General features: G+C 35.6%; 1 protein-coding gene across 3 annotated transcripts in view; it reads right to left on the bottom strand.

Moving 5' to 3' along the window:
* CNBD1 (cyclic nucleotide binding domain containing 1) overlaps nucleotides 1-23312 on the bottom strand; it is a 636725-nt gene that overhangs the window by 278310 nt on the left and 335103 nt on the right. For all 3 annotated transcript variants that reach the window (XM_055116708.2, XM_057303048.1, XM_063606847.1), the window contains exon 5: nucleotides 10655-10800. In XM_055116708.2, coding sequence (XP_054972683.2) covers nucleotides 10655-10800 — 146 coding nt within the window. The remainder of the gene's footprint in view (nucleotides 1-10654; nucleotides 10801-23312) is intronic.

Genomic DNA, 23312 nt, shown 5'->3' with positions numbered 1-23312 from the left:
TTATTCATGGAAAAATGTAATTCATGGAAAAGGGCAAAACAAAGCTAAAGGTTGGCTTCAGAAGACCCAGACTCAAAAGGCTTGGCTCTACCCTTCACTGGTGTAGAACTAGTAAGATTTTGAAACTCAGAGTCCTCAAACATAAGAAAGGGACAGTGAGCTTTATCCTGCACAGCTAAGAGGATTGTCTATCAAAGGATTAATGGTAGTAAAAGGAATGTACACATCATAAAATACTGTTACTCTAATATAAGAGATTATAGAAAATCTATAAGAAATAAATTTCTTTCTCATATGACAGAATTCCACACAGTATGTTATGCAAAGGTGCTTTCTGAGGGGAGTGGGAAAACACAGGTAAATCATATTTCTGAAGTTGTGTAGTGTACGTGTGTGATATATTCAATGTATGGTGGCATACTGATGTCTCTGATATGCTAATTTTTCATTTTACTTAACTTTGTTTAAATCATTTCACAGAAAGAGTTTGTCTCAGCTAACCCATTTCTAGTGGATTTTTAAAATTTCTTTTGTATTTCTCTTTTCATATTAAACAAATTTATTAAAAGAAATTGATTTCAATCACAGGGCTCTCTAGGAGCTGGCTTGCATTATTGGTGTCCATTGGTCTCCAATTGATTTTTTAAAAGCATTTTAAAAATAGCTTACATAAGAGGATATTATTCAGCTATTAAAGGAACAATTAACAGCTCATGAGGTACAATGAAGTACATAATGCAATGCAGATAAACCATGAAAACACTATGTTAAGCGAAAGAACTCAACACAAAAGGTCACATATTGTATGATTCCATTCATGCAAAATGTTCAGAATAAATAAAACCATAGAAATAGAGAACAGGCTAGTGGCTACCAGGGTTTAGGGGAATGGTGAGTGATTGCTTAATGGGCATGGGGTTCCATTTTAGGATGATAGAAATTTTGGGGGAACTGGATGCTGTGATGGTTCCAAAATATTTTTAATGTGCTAAATGTCACTGAATTGTACACTCTAAAAGATTAACATTATCCCAATTTTTTAAAAGGCTTAAAGATACAATTCAATGAAATTCACCCTTTTAAAATGTACAATTCCGTTGAATTTTACTATATGTAAAGATATGTTGAATCTCGTCATAACGTTAGAATACTTTTATCATTCCCAAAAGAAACTCTTTTTTTTTTTTTTTTTTTTTTTTTGAGAAGGAGTCTCACTCTGTCGCCCAGGCTGGAGTGCAGTGGCGCCATCTCGGCTTATCGCAAGCTCCGCCTCCCGGGTTCACACCATTCTCCTGCCTCAGCCTCCGGAGTAGCTGGGACTACAGGCACCTGCCACCATGCCCAGCTAATTTTTTGTATTTTTTTAGTAGAGACAGGGTTTCACCATGTTAGCCAGGATGATCTCGATCTCCTGACCTCGTGATCCACCCACCTTATGCATCAGCAATAATGTCCCTTACCTCATATCCCAAAGGTGGCAACCACTATGTTACTTGATGTCCAAATGAATTGGCCTATTCTGGAGATTTCATATAAAAGCAGTCATAAACATGTGGCCTTTTGTGACTGGCTTCTTTATCATAATGGTTTCAAGGTCTACACAAGTTTTGGCATGTATTAGTAGTTCATCACTTTTTTCACCCCAAAATTTTCTATTATAATGATATGCACATATTTTTTAAAAGTTTCTTCACTCATTGATGTAAATTTGGTCTTTTTCCACATAATGGCTACTGTGAATAATACTGCTATAAACATTTGTATGTAAGTTTGGCATTAATGTATATTTTCATTTCTTAGATGTGTATTTAGGAGTGGAATTCTGGGGTGATATGGTTTAACTGTGTCCTCACCCAAATCTCATCTTGAATTGTAGCTCCCATAATTCCCAAGTGTTGTGGGAGGGACCAGGTGGGAGATAACTGAATCATGGGGGCAGTTTCCCCCATACTGTTCTCATGGTAGTAAGTCTCACAAGAGCTGACGGTTTTAGAAGGGGTTTCCATTTTCGCTTGGCTCTCATTCTCTGTTGCCTGCTGCCATGTGTGATGTGTCTTGCTTCAACTTTGCCCTCTGCCATGATTGTGAGGCCTCGCTAGTCACATGGAACCATAAGTTTATTAAATCTCTTTCTTTTATAAATTACCCAGTCTCAGACATGTCTTTATTAGCAGCTTAAGAACAGACTAATAAAGTAAATTGATACTGGTAGAGTGGGGTGCTGTTGTAAAGATACCCGAAAATGTGGAAACGATTTTGAAACTGGGTAACAGGTAGAGATTGGAACAGTTTGGAGGGCTCAGAAGAAGACAGGAAAATGTGGAAAAGTTTGGAACCAAAATGCTGAGAGTGATATGGACAATAAAATCCAGGCTAAGGTGGTCTCAGATGGAGATAAAGAACTTGTTGGGAACTGGAGAAAAGGTGACTCTTGCTATGTTTTAGCAGAGACTGGCAGCATTTTGCCCCCGCCCTAGAGGACTGTGGAACTTTGAGCTTGAGGAAGATGATTTAGGGTATCAGCAAAGCATTCAAGAGGTGACTTGGGTGCTGTTAAAAGCATTCAGTTTTAAAAGGAAAACAGAGCATAACAATTCAAAAAATTTGCATTCTGATGATGTGACAGAAAAGAACAACTGCAGACACTCAACACTAGCCCATGAAAGTAGCTGGGATCCTGCAAAGCCACAGGGGTGGAGCTGCCCAAGATATGGGAACCCACCTCTTGTATCAGTGTGACCTGGATGTGAGACATGGAGTTAAAGAAGATCATTTTGAAGCTTTAAGATTTGACTGCCCAGCTGCATTTTGGACTTGCATGGGGCCTTTAGCCCCTTGGTTTTGGCCAATTTCTCCCATTTGGAACAGCTGTATTTACCTAATGCCTGTACCCTGATTGTATCTAGGAAGTAAGAAATTTGCTTTTGATTTTACAGGCTCACAGGTGGACGGGACTTGCCTTGTCTCAGATGAGACTTTGGACTGTGGACTTTTGCGTTAATGCTGAAATGAGTTAAGACTTTGGGAGATTGTTGGGAAGACATGATTGGTTTTGAAAAGTGAGGACATGAGATTTGGGAGGGGCCAGGAGTGAAATGGTATGGTTTGACTGTGTCCCCGCCTAAATTGTATCTTGAATTGTAGCTCCCATAATTCCCATGTGTTGTGGGAGGGACTCAGTGTGAGATAATTGAATCATGGGGTGGTTTCTCCCATACTGTTGTCATGGTAGTGAATAAGTCTCATGAGATCTGATGGTTTCATAACGGGTTTCTCCTTTCACTTGGCTCTCATTCTCTCTTGTCTGCCACCATGTAAGATGTGTCTTGCTTCCCCTTTACTCTCCACCATGATTTTGAGGCTTCCCCAACCATGTGGAACTGTGAGTCCATTAAACTTCTTTCCTTTATAAATTATCCAGTCTCAGGTATGTCTTTATTAGGAGTGTGAGAACAGACTAATACATGGGGCAAATGTAACATTATGGTTAATATTTGAGGAATTGCCAAAGTGTTTTACAAAGTGGCTTCATCTTACAATCCCAAGAGAAATGTATGAGTTCCAACTTCTCTACATCCATACCAACGCTTAATACTTTCTTTTATATTTTAATCATGTTAGTGGGGATGGAGTAGTATGCCATTGTAGTTTTTATTTGGAATTGCTTAATGACAATAATGTTGGACATTTTATGTGCTTATTGGCTATTTTTATATCTTCTCTGAAAATGTATCTGTTCAGCTAATATATTCATTTTCAAAATTGGGTTAATTGTCTTCTTGTTACTGAGGTTTACAAGTTATTCACATTCTGGACATGAGACCCTTATTAGATATATGATTTGCAAGTACTGTGTTCCATTTCAAGGGCTGCATTTTTGCCTTATTGATTCTATTCTTTGAAGCTCAAAATATTTTAATTTTTATAAGGTCCAAATTATTCAATTTTTTCTTTGTCTCTTGTACTGTCAGTGTTATGTGTAAAAACACATGGCTTAACCTGTGATTATGAAGATTCTTAAGTTTTTCTTCTAAAAGTTTTATAGTTTTAATTATTACCTTTATATCCTTGATTCATGTTTGGTAATTTTTTGTGTATGTTGTAAATTAGGGGTCTACCTTCATTATTTAGCATCTTGATATTTAGGTCTCCAAGCATAATTTGTTGAAAAGAGTTTTCTTTCCACCACTGAATTGTCTTAGTAACCTTGTCTAAAACCAATAGACCATCAAGTTAAAACATTATTTCTGGACTCAGTCTGTTCCATTGATCTCTCTATATATTTAGGCCAATATCACACTTTTATGTTACTATAGGTTTGTAGTAAGTTTTGAAATAGAGAAGTATGAGTCCTTCAACTTTATCATTTGTTTTCAATATATTGTGGCTGTTTTGCATCTCCTAAATTTCTATATGAATTTTAGGATCAATTTATTAACTTCTGCCAAAAAAGACAATTGGTATTTCTGTTAGGGATTGTGTTGAATCTGTAGATCAACATAAATAGTATTGCTATCTTATCAATATTAATTATGTAGATCAATGAATATTGGATTACTTTCTATTTAATGTCTTTCAACAATGTTTTATAGTTTTCAATGTACAAGTCTTGCACTTCATTTGTACAATTTATTCCTAAGCAGGTTATATTTTTGATGTTATTGGCAAATTGAACTGAATTTCTTAATTTCATTTTTATAAATTAATTTTTATTCTTAACTGTTCATTGCTTGTGCTCTAAATTCTCCTTTAAGTACTAGATAGACTTCATTATTAATCCATGTGGGTCAGGGATTTTCTTTGTGAGAATATTAAGTTACCAATTTAATACATTAATTTATTTTAGTTATCCTTCTTCAAATTATCCTTCTTTTGAGTCAATTATGATAGTTTGTATCTGAACTTGTTCATTATATCTAAGTTATATGAGTTTCTATAATATAGCATGTGTTAGGTCATTCATGCATTGCTATAAAGAAACACATGAGACTGGGTCATTTATAAAGAAAAGAGGTTTAATTGGCTCATGGCTCTGCAGGCTGCATGAGCATGGCAGGTGCTGGTATCTGCTCAGCTTCTGGGGAAGCCTCAAGGAGATTTTACTCATAGTAGAAGGTAAAATGGAAGCAGACGCATCACATGGAGAGAGAAGGAGCAGGAGAGAGAATAAGGGGAGGTGCCATACACATTTAAACAACCAGATCTTGTGAGAACTCACTCACTATCATGAGGACAGTACCAAGTCACAAGGGACCCACCCCCAAGAACCAGAAACCTTGCACAAGGCCACATCTCCAACACTAGGGATTATATCTCAACATGAGATTTGGAGGGGATGTCCAAATTAAATCATTCTGCCCCTGGCCCCCAAATCTCATATTCTTCTCACATTCCAAAATAAAATTATCCCATCTCAATAGTCCCCAAAAGTCTTAACTTGCTCCATCATTAACTCAAAAGTCCCAAGTCTAAGGTCTTATCTGAGTTTGAATCCATGTTCCTCCCACCTATGAGCCTATAAAATCAAAACGTACTATTTACTTCCAAGATACAATGGGGAAACAGGCAATGGAAAAACATTCCCATTCCAAAAGGGATAAATTGACCAAAAGAAAGAGGCTATAGGCCTCAAGCAAATCTGAAGCCCAGCAAGGCTTAAGTCTTAAAACTCAAAATTAACTTCCTTTGACTCTGTGTCCCAAATCTGGAGCGCACTGGTACAAGTGGTGGGCTCCCAAGGCCTTGAATAGCTCTGCCCCCATGTCTCTGCAGGGTATGGCCCCTGAGGTTGCTCTCAGGGGTAGGAGTTGAGTAGCTGCAGCTTTTCCAGGTGCAGAGTGCAAGCTGCCAGTAGATCTAACATGCTGGGGTCTAGAGAACACTAGTGCCCTTCCCATAGGTCCAACTAGGTAGTGCCTTAGTGAGGACTCTGTGTAGGACCTTCAATCCCACATTTCCCTTTTGCATAACCCTAGTAGAGGTTTTCTGTCAGGGCTCTACTCCTGTAGCAGGCTTCTGCCTGGGCATCTAGGTTTTCTCATACACCCATTGAAATCTTGGCAGAGGCTGCCAAGCCTTCTTCACTGTTGCAGTCTACATGCCCACAGGCTTAACACTACATGGAAACCACCAAAGCTTATGGCTGTACCCTCCAGAGGGGCATCCCAAGCTATATATGGGCCCCTTTGAGTTGCAGCTGGAGTGGCTGGCATGTAAGGAGCAGCATCCTGAGGCTATGCAGGGCAGCAGGGTTCTGTGCCAGGCCCACAAAACCATTGTTTCATCCTTAGCCTCTGGGCCTATCACAGGAGTGTCTACCTAGGAGATCTCTGAAATGCTTTTGAAGCTTTTTTCCCACTGTCTTGGCTATCAGCACCTAGCTCTCTTTTAGTCACACAAATATTTCTAACAAGTGGTTGCTCCATAGCCTTCTTGGATTCTTCCACCCAGAAAAGCTTTTTTGTTCTTGTTGTTGCTGTTATATGGGTAGGCTGCAAATTTTCCAAACTCTTATGCTCTGCTTTCCCTTTAAAGAGAACTTCCAACTTTAAGTCATTTCTTTGCTCCCTTATCTGAACATAGGATGTTAGAAATAGCCAGACCATATCTTGATCACTTTGTTGCTTAGAAATTTCTTCTACAGATACTGTAAGTCGTCACTCATAAATTCAAACACCATTTATCTCCAACACCATTTATTAAAGAGACTGTCCTTTCTCTGTTGAGTGTTTTTAGCACCTTTGTCAAAAATCAAGTAAAGTGGGAAGAGCACCTTATAAAACCATCAGATCCCATGAGAACTCACTCAGTATCATGAGAACTGCATGGGGGTGACTGCCCTCATGATTTAGTTACCTCCACCTGGTTTCTCCCTGAACACGTGGGGATTTGGGAAGATTATGGGCAATGCAATTCAAGATAAGATTTGGGTGGGGACACAAAGCCTTATCATATCAACATATCTGTTTTTATGCCATTGCCTTGTGTTTTTATTATAATCACTTTTCAGTGTATTTTGAAATCAGAGAGTGTGATGCCTCTAGCTTTGTTCTTTTTGCTCAAAATTGTTTTGGCCATTTGGGTTCTTTTGTGGTTCCATATGAATTTAAGAATTGTTTTTCTATTTCTGTGAAAAATGTCATGGAATTTTGATAGGGAATGCACTGAATCTATAGATCAATTTGACTAGTATGAGCATTTTAACAATATTAATTTTTTCAACCCATGAGCATAGAAAGCACAGCTTTCTAATTATTACTATTTTTCTCAATTTCTTTTATCAATATTTTCTAGTTTACAGTTTACAGTTTGCAGGTCTTTCACTTCCTTGATTAGATTTACACCTAAGTAATTTTTTATTGTTATTCATAAATGGAATTGTTTGCCTATTTTCCTTTTTGAATATTTTATTAGTAGAGAAACACTACTAATTTTTGTATGTTGATTTTGTATCCTGCAATTTTACTGAATTCATTTATCTTGTCTGCCTTTAGTGTCAGGGTAATGCTGACCTCATAAAATTAGTCTGGGAATATACCCTCCTATTCAATTTTTGGAAGAGTGTCAGAATAATTGATATTAATTCTTTTTAAAATATTTGGTAAAATTCAGCAGTGAAGCCTTCCTTTCCTGGGTTTCTCTTGGATCTCCTTTTTTTCTTGATGAGTCTACATAAAGACTGGATTTATACTAAATCTCAGCTAAAGATTTTATTTCTTCTATTATAAGAATAAATTATTTGAATTATGGTTAATTTATGTCTAGAAAAGATGCCCACTACATATTTCATGAGATTTAGCTACCATATTTTTAGTTGTTAAATAAAATATAAACCACAACAGAAAATAAAATCTATGCAGGTTAAAGAAATGTTAGAACTTTAGTAATATAAAAATATTTTCAGCATTAAAAGTAAATATACAATTTAATGAAAATGAGGAATTATGGAGTTTTTGAGATACAATCTCATAAAAGTGGGTTACAGAATGAAATAAAGTGAAAGAAATAGAAGAGAAATAATACTGTAAGACAAAGGACTACACAAAGAAAACAGTCAAGGTGACATAGATATAAAAGAGAAAAACATTATTCTATAGAAATGGGTTTTAATATTAACATAAAGCTAGATAATAAAAGTTTGATCTGGGATATTGTTACAGGTTAGTAACTAAACTGGCAATTCTTTTAGTTTTCATGAGCTTTAGGTTATCAATCATAAAAATGTCCCTTGTTCAGGCCATAAAAATGTGATCTAATGAAAAATTCTTCCATTTGACTTCAGTAAATTATATCTACGTACACATGTATAGAGAGAGATGACTATATGTAAAATACATTACATACAGTAATTTTAATATAAGTACTCATATATAGTAATATTAATATAGTCAGTAAATAATATAATAATATAGTAATCATTTTTGTAGCATTTTAACTTAGACGCACATAATGTGTTTTATTCACTACTTAGAAATATAATATTGTTTTCCTATTACTGTTTGATTATTTATAAAACCTGAATGAGCAAGAGGCTTAGTGAATAATGGTAAGTTTAGGAAGCTTTATTAAATAATGAGGCTTTAAGAACTAGTGGCCAGAAAAGAGACCAGAAGGTACAAACAGCTGTGTGGAATTGCACCAGAGAAATGGAAGCCCCAGCAGCAGATTGAAAGTCAGCAGCCTGGTGATGAGGGGCTACTAGAGGGAATAGTTTAAATAATAGCAGAGGGAGGGAAACACATACATGAATAAAGAAAAAGGAGAGAGACAGACACCTAGTTGGGCCTTTTTACTAAATTGGATGAACAAAGAAATCTACAAAGGTCATATATTTAATGAGTTGACTTCTTTGGTAGTGAAACAGATCTGAGCTGTCGGAACTAAATGCTTTAAAAACTTGAGAGGGATTTTGACACAGGTAGGTGTAAACACAGAGACTACTAATTGTAAGTGTTGAAAGTACATCCTATTGAAATGCAAGTTGGAATGCCTGACACTTGTGAAAGATTGAAAATTCATATTTTAATCGTCAATCACGTGAGTTAAGGTGCCATCAGAATTAAATGTTTGTTTCTAATTTTAATTTTAGAAAATGTTTGAAAAAAATAAATGTATAATTACAAATATTAACAAATAAATAAACACTTATTGTGAGAGAATAAAACCAACTCAAATATACGTAGAAGAAAGAGTTAATTTTAGCCCTTTATCACCCCTCAATTTCACTCCCCTCCACTAAGGCAACAATTTTTAAAAATATGTATTTTTGGAAGCCCTTCTGGACCCACTTGTATAGTTTAAAAAAATATATGTTTATGTGTGTGTGTGTGTGTGTGTGTCTATGTGCATAAATTTAGATTTTTTCATAAATGTGTTATTAATATAATTTGCAATTATTCTATTTACTCTTTAATGTTTCCATATCAATATATATAAATCTAGTTCATTCTTTTTAATCACTGTCTAGCATTCTATAGAATAGATATATCAAAATATGTGTAGCCAATCTTCTATTCAAGGACATTTAGGTTGTTCCCATATTTTTTACTGTTACAAATATGTTTTCAGTGATTTATAAAACAAATTAAGTTTTAATTACTATCCTCAATCTAATAGCAAAGCATGTTGAATGTTTGTCCTTCATTCCCTTTCAAAATTATTTTATCCCCTTTAAAATTCCTTTGATTTATTTTTCATTGCTTGATCACAGATTAAATGGAACTAATTATGAGAGAAGACCATGGAGGGAAAACTCTGGAAATATGTAAATTTTTTCAATAGACACATGTTCTTTAAAATTCCAGCTAAGTTTTAAATGTCATGATCTTGATAAACCAGTTTGTACTAACAGTGACATAATACACAGAGAACAAGTTTAGAATTAGGCTGAAGTGTGTTTGAAACTCGATTCTAAGCAAGAATGCTCTGTGTGATATTTGTGCCTCAGGGGTCCTCATCTGTGGAGAATAATAATAGCAATATCTTCCTTCATTTGTTTTTCTGAGGAACAAAAAGGGATGCTTCTGACACAAAGAATGTATTAAATTATATGCCTAGCCCCCATAATTAAAATATAACAAGTCTATTAATATATCCACTAAATCCTTCATGAAGGGACCAAAAGCTAAAATTGGGAAATGAAAATCTATCTAGAGAGGCTTTTTTCCCTATATCTGGGTTAGTATCTGACTTAGTCAAATAATCATGTTGACTATCTGCTGTTTTACCTATGAAAATCAACACTATATTGTTACTAAATGTGTATCTCATATATTGGTTCCACAAGTGTGGTCCCTGCACTGGTGGCATCACCTGAGGTATTATAAATGAAATGGAGGCCTCATCCTATACCTACTGAACCAGAAATTCTGATGTTTAAACCCAACAATATGGGTCTCAATGTGATCACTGGGTAATTCTGAGTCATGCTCCAGGCAGCGAAACACAAGTATATATCTTAAACTCTAAGTACTAAAATGTGAGATGTTACTCATTTCACTACTTATAAACTTACAAATGAAACACACCCAAATAGTACATTTTTACCATGTCAACTGAAATTGTTAAGTGAAATTATAAGCATTATAATGATAAAGAACTCGAAACAGTGGCCTGCATTTTATCTCGCCAAATTTATCCCACATTAGTCTATTACCTGTGCTGCCTTTCAACCAGGTTTCTGAAAAGACAGTCTTACTAAGTGTTTTCAGATGCTTATCATTTAGCTGAAAGGTTAAATCTGGAATTGTTTTCAGGAACTTCCACACAGTTTTGTGTTCATATGGCGTCCTGTGAATGGGCCTCAAAAAAAAAAAAAAAAAATACAAATTCAGAGACCATGGCATAAATGCAAAGAAACAAACAGATCCTTAATTTTTAAGTTTCCAAATTTGTATTTTCTGTTTAGTTAAGGGTTTTTAAAAAAGAACTGTGATGCTATTCTATTTTTTCTTACTAATCAACTTTAGGATTTGTTACCCTTCCAAAATTAAGATGCGCCTTCACAATACTTCAAACTTTAGGAAATTACACAATGCCTTTTTAAATAGAAAATTTCTTTTTAAATAGAAAACTTCTTTTTAAATAGAAAACTCAGTACTCCTATTGTAAAGTTGCATCTCTTATCAGTAGTTATTATAATAGTAATAAAGACCTCTTTTAGATATTAAAAAGATTAATGTTGTTTCCACTGTTTATTCTTAATTCTTTTAAGTACTATTAAAGTTAGATCAAATGGAAATATACTTTAACACTTAAGGGTATAAATCGTTAAGTGAAAAGATACATATGTACTTTTAAATGAAATATGATTATCATATAATACATGGTATTTATTATTTATTTTTAATCATTAAAACTCTTCAATAAATGTAACACTAAATCAGGATATAAAATTCCTATCAATCTGATGTCTCAAAGGACCTAGCTGTCATAAATACCATTTCAAAATACTCAGCAGTTGGCCAGGCGTGGTGGCTCACGCCTGTAATCCTAGCACTTTGGGAGGCCGAGGCGGGTGGATCACGAGGTCAGGAGATCAAGACTATCCTGGCCAACATGGTGAAACCCTGTCTCTACTAAAAATACAAAATGCTCAGCAGTTTTCAAGCAAATTTTTAAAATTTCATGTGAAAAACCAATTTAGCATCATAAAGGGAATTTCAGATACCCATACCACACATATGGGTTTGACAGTAATAGTCCCAGTTTAGATATGACATAGTGTTGGCCCATCTGGTATCCATGTGTATGCATACAGGTTTATGTCTGTGTGTGTTTATTGAATGATATAAATTGTGTTTTTTGTTTTGGGTTGTAGCAAAAAAAAAAAAGTTTAAAAATACTAGCTTAGTATACAGTCTTGAGAAATAGTTTTGAGAAAACTGGCTCCCTACCTAATGTCATTTACAAATTTGTTCTTCAGATGCAATAAGAAATAATTCGTATTAGAAATGGCATGATATCATAACCAAAACCTAAAATATGTGCCATTGACTTAGCAGCCAAACAGGAGGTGGCAAGGAAATAATATCACAGGCTGAAAAGATAGAGGTTTTTCTTTTTTTGTTTATTTTAGTGGTAATACATTTATTAGTTGCCTGCAATCATTTGTAAGGCAGATTAAGTGCCTAGAAAACTTGCTACTTCATAGAAAGTAGCTGGAAAGAGCCAGAAAGTTATTCTGTTTTGTTTGCTTAGTTCTGCTTGTTTGTAGTAATGTATTATTAACTGATTCAAGTTTGATCAGTTTTCAAGTATAAATGAAAGGGAACAGAGAGGCTCTAGAAAAGTGGGACATGGTTATAAAAAGCCCAGTACTTCCTCATCCCATGTAGCAAGAAAAGACTTGAAAGTCTTCTCAGTTAAATAAAGGCGCTTAACCCTATGGCAAAGGTCTGATGAAATAGTTTGGCCGTCCCATCCAAGCCTACCTTTGCAGAAGGCCTTAAAGTAGCCTCCATTAAGAGAGAGATGGGCACAAGGAATAAGCACAGAAATTAGAAACAACTTAAAAACAATGTCTACAACATAACCTTGGCTTTGGCTGCTGCCTCATAGAAGATACTGAAAACAAATAGATACAAATTCTGTTATGTTTTTGAAGCATCTGTACCACTGAAATACCTAATATTATGCTCCAAAAAAAGTTTTGACTCATTGAACTTGCAAACCAAAAGAAATTGTGCCACACTCCTCATCCTTCAAAGGGAACATGATCTCCAGTGTTCTTACATTTGTCCAACAGGTCAAAAGATAAGAGAAAACCTCCCAGGTAGTGGAGCCAGGTGTTCCTCCCAAAAAACAGATCTAAGGTCTAATTTTTAAAACTTCCAGTGCTGTTAGGGTGGAGGATTTTACAATACTAGCCCAGCAAAACAGCAATGTTGCTCTGAATCAATGACTGTAATGTGTTTCCATTTCTTCCTTTTTTCTTAGTGTGAGTTTTTATTGTAATAGCCTATTCCTGGCTCTGCTATTGTGTATCGTGTAAGGGGATAGCAACAAATAATCATATTTCTGGTTTTTATGTTAGCAGACCAGAAATATACATATTCATTCTTGATGGGGAGGAGGGTATGTCCTCTAAAATTCTGGACTTTGAAATGCGTAACTAGTGAAACTTTCTGTTTTTTCTTTTGGTGAAAGAGTTAATATATGTGTTGAAAAAGGGTATGCATAGTAGTTGGCAACTAGAAAGAGGCAAACTACAGAAGAGATGCTAACTGTTCAAAAATGGGTTCCTTCTATCTCTAGTTACACAGCTAGAATGCATTTCAGAATCATTCTGTTGTCACCATGTGACTGAATTCTAGCCAATGGGAAGTGAACTGACACAGAGATAAAGTGCAGCATATCAAATGGCCAAATTTTGTAAATATTTCATTTAAATCTGAAAGAATGTGTATGTGCATTTGTTAGGTACAAAAATCATTTGTTTGTGTAAGTGTGTACATATATAAACACATATACAATAAAAATGTATAATAGTATGTATGTACATCAGACATATTCATAATATAGATATGCATGGATACATGTATATTTGTGCCTATGTATGCATATAAACAAGTGCTAACAAATTTATAACACTATGTGTCTGATATTCTTTCTGTAGATAAAATATATTATATCAGTATACTTCCTTTACCAAGCGTATTCCCATTCAACGAATAGAAAAACTCATGCACAGAATTGTTAAATAACTTACTCAAGATCTCATGTCTAGTCAGTGACAGAACTAAGTGGCAGGGTTCAGTTTGGCCTTGAATTGTATGTTTGAGAGTTTCAGCCCATGGTCAAAAATTTTTTGTGATTTTTCAGGTACAACCACAAGCAAGTATAATGGCTTTAGCTGGCAGGCCTTATGGGGGAAAGCTGCCCTCCCCACACCAGACTGGCTACACAGCCAGTGCACTGCAGTCTCTGACGGGAATTGCAGTCAAGAACTCAGCTTCCTGGCCAGCCATGCTCTCATGCTCATCTGCATTCCTAGTCGAGGCCTTCCATTTGGAATTCTCCTTGTTGGAGGATCTTGAAAACACTTTCTGCATTCGGACTCATTCAGTACTCAGGCATTTTCCACTTCTAGCCTTGCCCCAGACCTCACCCCAACCCCCCGGTCTATAAAACTGCAAAAGTCTTTGCTCAGAGCTCCCTCAACAGTCAGACAGCCATTATGTTAGTACTAATCTACCCGACCCATAATTGGTGCATACGCTCATGGGGCAGGTGGATGTAACATGAGGTCAGTGCTACGTCCAGTTTGAGATTCTTGCTTATTCCTTCACAGTAAGTGATTAAAGACTTGACTATTACTTGCATTTGGGCTTGTTGTTTTATCAGCTATTCTGATACTTGCTGCTCCACGTTCTCTCTCTCCAGCTCTTCTAAGTTCCTGACAATGTTTTAAACCATGATCCATATTATAATTTATTACTGGTTATTATTCTAATCTTCTGTATCTTTCCTTGTATTGTATGTTTTCTATCAATTTGGTCTATATATTTCTGAGGTATTTGGATTAATATTGCATTTATGGACTTATCTATTGCTCCCCAGAATTCAGTCAGTTACTGTGTTAACATATTTTAAACTGATGTTATTTGATGAAAATAATCGTTGCTTTTACCAGTACATAAAGTCTGTCTTCATTCCTTCTGAAAATTTTCCTTCAATTTTATCTTGTCAGCTACTGGGTTTGCATATTCCAGCTTCTCTTGGCTTATATATTTGCCTACATATATTTGTTATTACATTTTCAAAATGATGTCTATTTTGTATTTTAAATGCTGAACTTCTATCAAACAAACTATGTTGGATGTCTGTTACCAATATTAAGTTTTTTCCCCTTTCTCTATTAAAAATACAAAAACTAGCTAGGTGTGGTGGCAGGCTCCTGTAAACCCAGTTACTCAGGAGGCTGAGGCAGGAGAATGGCTTGAACCTGGGAGACAGTGAGCCAAGATTGTGTCACTGCACTCCAGCCTGGGCGACAGAATGAGACTCCATCTCAAAAAATAAATAATTTTTTTAAAAAATTAAGTTTTTCAACCTCTGAACATATCTTTTCATTTACTTGGACCGTCTTTACCTTCAACAATGTTTTATTAGTGTACAAGTCTTGTACATTTTTCTTAAATTCATTTCTAAGTATTTTATGTCTTTGAGGGTATTCTAAATGGTTTTGTTTTCTGCATTTCATTTTTGGATTTTTCATTGATGGTGTGTAGATTTGATATTTGTATATTGATCTTGTATCCTGAAACACTGCTGAAGGTATTTATTATTTAAATTGAATCCACTAGATTCTTTTGGATTTTCTATATGCAAAATCATGTCATTTGCAAACAGAGATAGTTTTAGTTTCCTTTTCCATTCTGATGACTTTTACTTCTTTCTCATGAATGACTGTCTTAACTAGAACATTCACTATAATGTTACATATAAGTGGCCAGAGTAGATATCTTTGTATTTTCCTGCTATTCAACAGAAATCATTCAGTCTTTCTTCAGGTTAGCTGTGAGTTTTCCACTGATGCTGTTTATTAGATTAAGGAAGTTCTCTTCTGTTCTTATTATGTTGAGTACTTTTTTTCATCATGAATGGGTGTTGGATTTTGTCAGTTTTTTCATATTTATAAAGAAAATCATGTGGTTTTTTAAATTCTAATAATATGGTATATTACATTTGTTGATTATTAGATGTTAGAGCGACCCTGCATTACTGGAATAAATTCCATTTGGTCCTGATGGAATGTTTTTTATATGTTTCTGGATTTAGTTTGCTACTATTTTGTTGAGAATATTTGCATCAATATTCATAAGGGACATTGGCTTGTAGTTTTGTTTTCTTCTGATCCCTTTATTTGGTTTTGGTATCAGGCTAGCTTCATAGAACGAGTTGGGATGTGTTTCTCCCTTTTCTATTTTTTGAAAGATTTTGTGAAGAATTGTTTTTAGTTCCTTAAGAGTTTGGCAGAAATTACCAGTGAAACCATCTAGGACTGGCATTTGCTTTGTGAGAACTGTTCTTTACTTGGCAATTTAATCTTTGTTATAGGTTACTTTGGAGTTCATTTTTATTCTTGAGTCAATTTTGGTAATTTGTTTATTTCTAGAAATGTTTCCTTTAATTCTAGGTTACATCATTGTTAGCATACAGTTTATTACAGGATTCCTGTATAATCTTTTTTATTTCTGCAGGATAATTAGAGATGTCCTCTATTTCATTACTCATTTTAGTCATTTGAGTCTTCTCTTTGTTTTTTTCTTAGTCAGCCTAGGTAAATTTTTCTATTTTGTTGATCTTTTTAAAGAACTAATTGTTTTTTCTTATTCATTTTTTATTCTCTATTTCATTTATTTCTTTTAGCACTTCAAATATGTTATGAAAATTCGTTCCATTTTTGTGAGCATTCATTTCACAGCATGAGTTATTTTCTCTTGCTGCTTTCAGTAGTCTATGTTTCTTCTAATTTGAACACTGACTGATGTTTTTAGGTATGGAGCTTTTTGTGTTTCTACTACTCGGAGTTCACTGATTTCTTCTGTGAGTAGATTAACAGTTTCCCTCAGGTTGGGAGGTTTTGAGCCATTCTTGCTTTAAATATTCTCTGCTCTTTTTTCTCTCCTATTCATCTGGGATTCCCATTCTCTTTGTGCTGGTACAATGGATGGTAGCCCACAGGTCTCTGAGGCTGTATTCACATTTTGTATTGTTTTTATTTTTTTATTTTAAAAACCATTTTATTGGGATATGACTGACATACAAAAAGCTGTACATATTTAAGGTAGACAACTTGATGAATTTGGAGGTAAGTATACACTCGTGCAACCATTACCAAAATCTATGATCAGAGTGTCTCTCCAAAGTTAACAGCATCTGAGAGCCACTAGTTTTCTTCTTGGTCATTTTTATTATAAGTGTTATTTACATTAATTATTTTTAAAAATAAAACAATACAGGTATATGTAAAGTTAAAATAGAAGGTACACCTACTGACAGAACACCCACCAAATCTTCACCAAGAAATACTCATTGTTGACAATTTGGTGTGTAAAACCCCTGCTCTAAAATGAGGGGAATCTTGTGAGGAGAAGGAAACAGAAAGTTATTTGTCAAAAGGTACAAATTTTCAGTTACGTAAGATGAAGAAATTCTAGCAATCTACTGTACAGCATAGTGCCTACAGTTAACAATACAGTATTGTGTACTTTAAACATTGGCTAAGAGGGCAGATTTTATGTTAAGTGTTCTTATCACAAAAAAATAATAATAAAGAACATAAGAAGAAACTATTGCAGGTGATGGATATGTACATAGCATAGATTTTGGTAATGGTTGCAAGAGTGTATACTTACCTTCAAATTTGTATTGTTTTTCTTTCTATTCTTCTGACTAGATAATCTTAACTGATGTATCTTTGAGCTTACTGAACCTTCCTTTTGGCAACTCAAATCTGTTGTTGAACTCCACTAGTAGTTTTTTGTTTTAATTTTAGTTACTTACTTTTCAATTCCAGAATCTCTGTTTGTCACTTTTTAATTTTGTGGCACTTTCTCTCATTCTGTACGTGTTGAGACACCATTGCCATTGATGTAGTTTGGATATTTGTCCCTGCCCAAATCTCATGTTGAAATGTCATCCCCGTGAGGTGTTTGGATCCTGGGAGTGGATTCCTCACAAATGGCTTGGGCCATGCTCTCAGTGGTAAGTGAGCTTTCCTTCTGAGTTCACATGAGATCTGGTCATTTAAGAGTGTGGGGCACCTCCCCCCCTACATTTTCGCCTGCTCCTGCTTTCACCCTGTGACATGCCTATTGCACTTTCACCTTGCACGATGATTGTAACCTTCCTGAGGCTTCCCTAGAAGCTGAGCAGATGCCCGCACCAGGCTTCCTGTAAAGCCTGCAGAACTGTAAGCCAATTAAACCCCTTTTCTTTATAAATTATCCAGTCTCAGGTATTTATTTATGGCAATGCAAAACTGGCCTAATACAGTCATACTTTCCTCTAATTCTGTAAAGTCCGTATTGCCTGCAGTGTATAGCCACAGAAATATCCACTAATTTATCTCACTTGTCATCTAATAATTGTTCAAATATTTCTGTAAATGCTTCAAATATTTCTATAAAAACTTTTGCTGATGGGCAAAAGTTGTGTGTTGTCATGCTTTTCTTGAACTCTTTGGACATGGTTTCCTTTATTTACTTGTTTCTAATCATAATAGTTGATTTAAAATTTTTGTTAAGTTCAGCATTTGAATGTCCTCGGGATATTGTTTGCTGTTAACTGCTTTTTTTTTTTGTTTCTATATATGGGATACCTTTGCTGTTTCTTTGCATGTATCATAATTTTTGTTGAAAACTAAACATTTCGAATAATATAATAGGGGAACTCTGGAAATAAGCTTTTCCCTCCTTCCCAGGGTCAAATAACAACAACGCCCTGTGAATGGGGTTTTTCCATGGAGCTGGTAGACAAGTCACATTGTGGTATGCTCTCAGAGTGGAGCTTTGTGAGGAGTTCCTCACCAGCTGTCTCCTCCAGTGGCTGCAAGCCTGCTGGTTTTCATAGCTGCTATGATTCAAGGCTATCACATAATTGGAAAAAGGAAGATTAAAACAAGTCAATATAAAAATGTTCTGCTTTTCTTACCTAGGTTCTGCTACTTTTGTTGAATAAATGTATATTGTTGCAAACATTTGACTAATTTCCAGGTTTTGAAAAAGTTTATTTTGACAATTTTTTCTAGCATTTCATTGCTTTCATAAAGGAACAGTTTCACAGAGGTTTTCACTCCACCATTCTCAAAGTCCTGCACTCAACATTGACTCTTGAGTCTCTCCGATCTACAGCAATACCTACAATTTTCTCCCACAGATAAAGGTCAACCTGTATCTCAAGCACCTAATGACAAGGTATTAGGGAAGTGCACATGAAACCTGAGGGAGGGACAATAAAAATATTTGATAAACACTATTGACTAACTGAAAAGATTAAAGTCACTCAAAAGTTACAGCTCTTTATCATTTTGATGAATGAATGGGCTTGTAATTTACATATTCTAACTCAAAAATAAAAAATATTATTTTATATAACTACTATAATCTTTTTCTGGAAATATCATTCCTGATCAATTTCTATTTTTCACCTTCCTTCTGACTTTCTACATGAGTATCCAAGAATGTATTTAGAATGCCTGATTTGGGCCATGGAGAAATAGAAGTGCTAGAAACACCCATTTCACCTCCTGTTACCACCTTTCTCCCTTGTTTGTATTAACCTATTTGGCACTGGTCTTAAGGCTTTCCCAGGCTACACTCTGGTAAATGATCAGCAGCAACTCTGCAAGTCTGAAATTAAACCTCTTGAGTCTAACATACACCCCTGTGTGTATCATCCTTGGGAGGATAAATAAAAACATTCAGGTATGAAAAATTGGCTTTCACTTCTCTAAATTTGGCCTTCACATCTCTCTTAACCTCTAGTCTTCTAAATTGTCAGGAACACCTTTTACACACATTGTACCCATTCCTTTCTTACCAGTGCTTCCTGGCACACTCTTACTGTAGGAAATACTTCAGTGAATAAAACTAGATTAGCAAAAAGTCATACATTGAGAGGTGTTTCATAAACTGCAGTCCCCAAGGTATTACTAACAGTAGCTCTTTCTTCAATTGTGTCATTATTAAAATTATCCTTATTATGAGTTATCAGACCACATACAGTGGTGTATAAAAAATACTATTCCCTTTATATTTTCATTAATTCACCTTTCTATCTATTTCTAGACCCAATTACAGCTGAGGGCCAAAAGCAAAACTTTAGTGTATTCCAGAGATTTCAGGCATTTCAGTGGGAAACAAAATAATTTCAGGTTGTCGTTTCTTCTCTTTCCTCTCCCAGTGATCACCTCAAACCTAGGGGCTTATAGTCATACCAAGTGGGTATCTGGCTTCTGATCATTAGTATCCATGTGGGGTGGCATCTGCTGAGCTGTAATTATCATGTATAGCCTTTGGCATCTGTGCTGACATCCACTGAATTGCTCAGTGTTCCCAGTTGTAGGTACTCATGACCTTGGTGTTCTAAAGCTCTTGCAAATCTGTTGACTTTTCACTCTCAGGCAATTCTTCACACTTCTTGCTGATAAGAAGAGACTTTGACTACTTTAGTGAACATCTGTGAGGCCATGAAAAATTGCTTAGGACTCTCTTACCCCTAATACTAATTACTCACATTTACTCAGATGTACAAAGGAAAGGGAGCTTTTGCATTTTTCTGCAACTTATCTAATCTTTCTAACAATCTCTAATCTGCTCAGTTGAAGAGTAACCCAAAACAAAACCAAAAAAACTTTGCACTTGTCTCTTAAAAATATCATATCTTCTGATACAAACAATTTCTGTTCAATTTAAATGTTGAGACTAACACAAAGTTTAGTTCCCCCTCCTAGCTGATTTACATGGCCTTTCTTAAGGGCTTAGGCTCTTAGTAAAGATGCTTAGTCTTCCAGAGTTACTCCACCCCAAATTTTTCTACCTGTGAGGGAGTATAAGTGTTCAAAAGGATTGATTATGTCCTGTGGCAGTGGGTAGAGAATAACTGATTTTAATATGCTTAAAATTCTGAAGTAACATAATCAATTTATATTACAGAACACATAAAAATAGCCATTAACTTGGGTAGGATGCTTGCCAAAAAAAAAAAGCAGTAAATCAGAACACTCAGGTACAAGCAAGGGAAGAAATCAGTGAAGAAGTATGCTATAAGAAAGCAATATTTAAGTCGGGCGTGGTAGCTTATGCCTGTAATCCCAGCACTTTGGGAGGCCAAAGCAGGCAGATCACTTGAGGTCAGGAGTTCGAGACCAGTGTGGCCAACATGGTGAAACCCTGTCGCTACTAACAATACAAAAATTAGCAGGTGTGGTGGTGCATACCTGTAGTCCCAGCTACTCAGGAGGCTAAGGCAGGAGAATTGCTGGAACCCAAGAGGCAGAGGTCGCAGTGAGCCGAGATTGCACCATTGCACTCTAGCCTGGGCAACAGAGCAAGACTCTGTCTCAAAAATAAAAATTAAAAAAAAAAAAACAATATTTAAACTGAGGATCAAAAAGTCAATATTCAGCTGGGCATGGTGACTCACGCCTGTAATCCCAGCACTTTGGGAGGCCAAGGTGGGTGGATCACTTGAGGTCAGGAGTTCAAGACCAGCCTGGCCAACATGGTGAAACCCTGTCTCTACTAAAACTACAAAATTAGCCAGGTGTGATGGCATGCACCTGTAATCCCAGTTATTTGGGAGGCTGAGGCAGAAGAATCACTCGAACCTGGGAGGTGGAGGTTGCAGACAGCCAAGATTGTGCCACTGCCCTCCAGCCTGTGTGACAGAGCGAGACTCCATCTCAGAAAAAAAAAAAAAAATCAATTTTCTCAAAGAAGTTAAAACACTAAAAAATACTAAACGGGCCGGGTGTGGTGTCTCATGCCTGTAATCCCAGGACTTTGGGATGCTGAGGTGGGTGGATCATGAGGTCAGGAGTTCGAAACCAGCCCAGCCAACGTGGTGAAACCCTGTCTCTACTAAAAATATAAAAAATTAGCTGGGTGTGGTTGCAGGCACCTGTAATCCCAGCTACTCAGGAGGCTGAGGCAAGAGAATTGCTTGAACCCAGAAGGCGGAGGTTGCAGTGAGTCGAGATTGAGCCATTGCACTCCAGCCTGGATGACAGGGCGAGACTCTGTCTCAACAAAACAAACAAACAAACAAACAAACAAAAAAAAACAAAAAAAGACACTACATGAAGAACAAATCATGTTGCAAATGCACATACATACATATGCACACAAAACACACATACACAAAACCTGAATGTAAATCAAATAACTCCAGTCCCTCAGGATAAATTAGTAAACTACGGAATAAGGAGGGGAAACATACAATTTACTCATTTAAAATGGAATCAAAATATTCTATGTAGAAAGATACACATATTAACATTAGTCAAAATATTAAAAATTAAAAATAAGTATTCAGTAATAAAGAAATGGTTAAAGCCTTATATTTTCCAAAGGGGATATTAGTTAGCTTATTGTAGAATCAGGCATATAATGCAGAATTTTAGGTGGCAACAGAAATCTACAATATTGGTGACATATTATTAGGCATTTGGTTACATAATTAAGAATATATCCAAAATACCTATCCTAGGGCCAAGATTATAAGTGATTCTTAATGATCTATTTTTACAATTGAAAAATGCCATAATTAAAATGTTCACTTTAGACACTCAGCTTTATGAGTCTTAATGATTCAAAACTCACTGCCTTCTTAAACATTGTTCCCCTTAACTACCTGCTTTTCAAGTGTCAATTTATCGCACCAGTTATTTCTATTGCCTGGTCTCTTCTTCTTTCAAAAAAAGAGAACTGTACACTAGGCCATTGTTCCCCAACCATTTTGGTACTAGGGACTGGTTTAGTGGAGACCATTTTTTGGGATGATTCAAGCGCATTAATCATTAGATTCTCATAAGGCACACATAGCCTAGATCCCTTATGTAAGCAGTTCACAATAAGGTTCATGCTCCCATGAAAATCTAATTTGCCGACCTGACAGGAGGCGGAGCTCAGCTTCCCTCCCTTGCTGGTATTCACCTCCTGCTGTGTGGCCCTGTTCCTTAGGAGACACTGTATCAGTCTATGGCCCAGGGTTAGGGACCCCTACACTAGGATATACATGAAATAGTAACTATTGCTTATTTTATTTTATCCATTAAACTCTTATTCTAAATTACTGGGTATAGCTTAGCAAAGGAGCTGAACATTTTATTTATTTATTTATTTATTTATTTATTTATTACACTTAGTTTTAAGACATCAAATTTGTTTAATTTGAAGGAATATCTGACCACCTAGGTATTAGAAATTCTGTTAAGACAGTTCCCTGTTCTTACGCAGACAAATATAAAAGAAAAAAAATTAATAAAACAGGAATATCCTGATTACAAGAAAGACTTCATTCATGGAAAATTGCCAGAAGGCTTGGGTCTCTATAAGTGAAAGGAAATTTCAGAGATGTTGATTATTGTTACTTCTCAATGACATGTAAGAATCAAAGAAAATATCTCTATGTCCTGTCATAAAACAATCAACTTTTAATTGGAAGTGAATTTATTTGGAGATGGAACTGATTCGTGCATTTGAAAAGCTGTCAAATTAAAGACGGACTAAGATTATTCTGTCTGGCAATTATGAGTAGAAATTATTAAAATGTGATTTTTTTCTAATTAAAAAGTACAATTAAAA

This window comes from Pan paniscus, chromosome 7 (assembly GCF_029289425.2).
Source record: "Pan paniscus chromosome 7, NHGRI_mPanPan1-v2.0_pri, whole genome shotgun sequence".
Classification (NCBI taxonomy): domain Eukaryota; kingdom Metazoa; phylum Chordata; class Mammalia; order Primates; family Hominidae; genus Pan; species Pan paniscus.
This window is presented reverse-complemented; position numbering and strand designations above follow the sequence as displayed.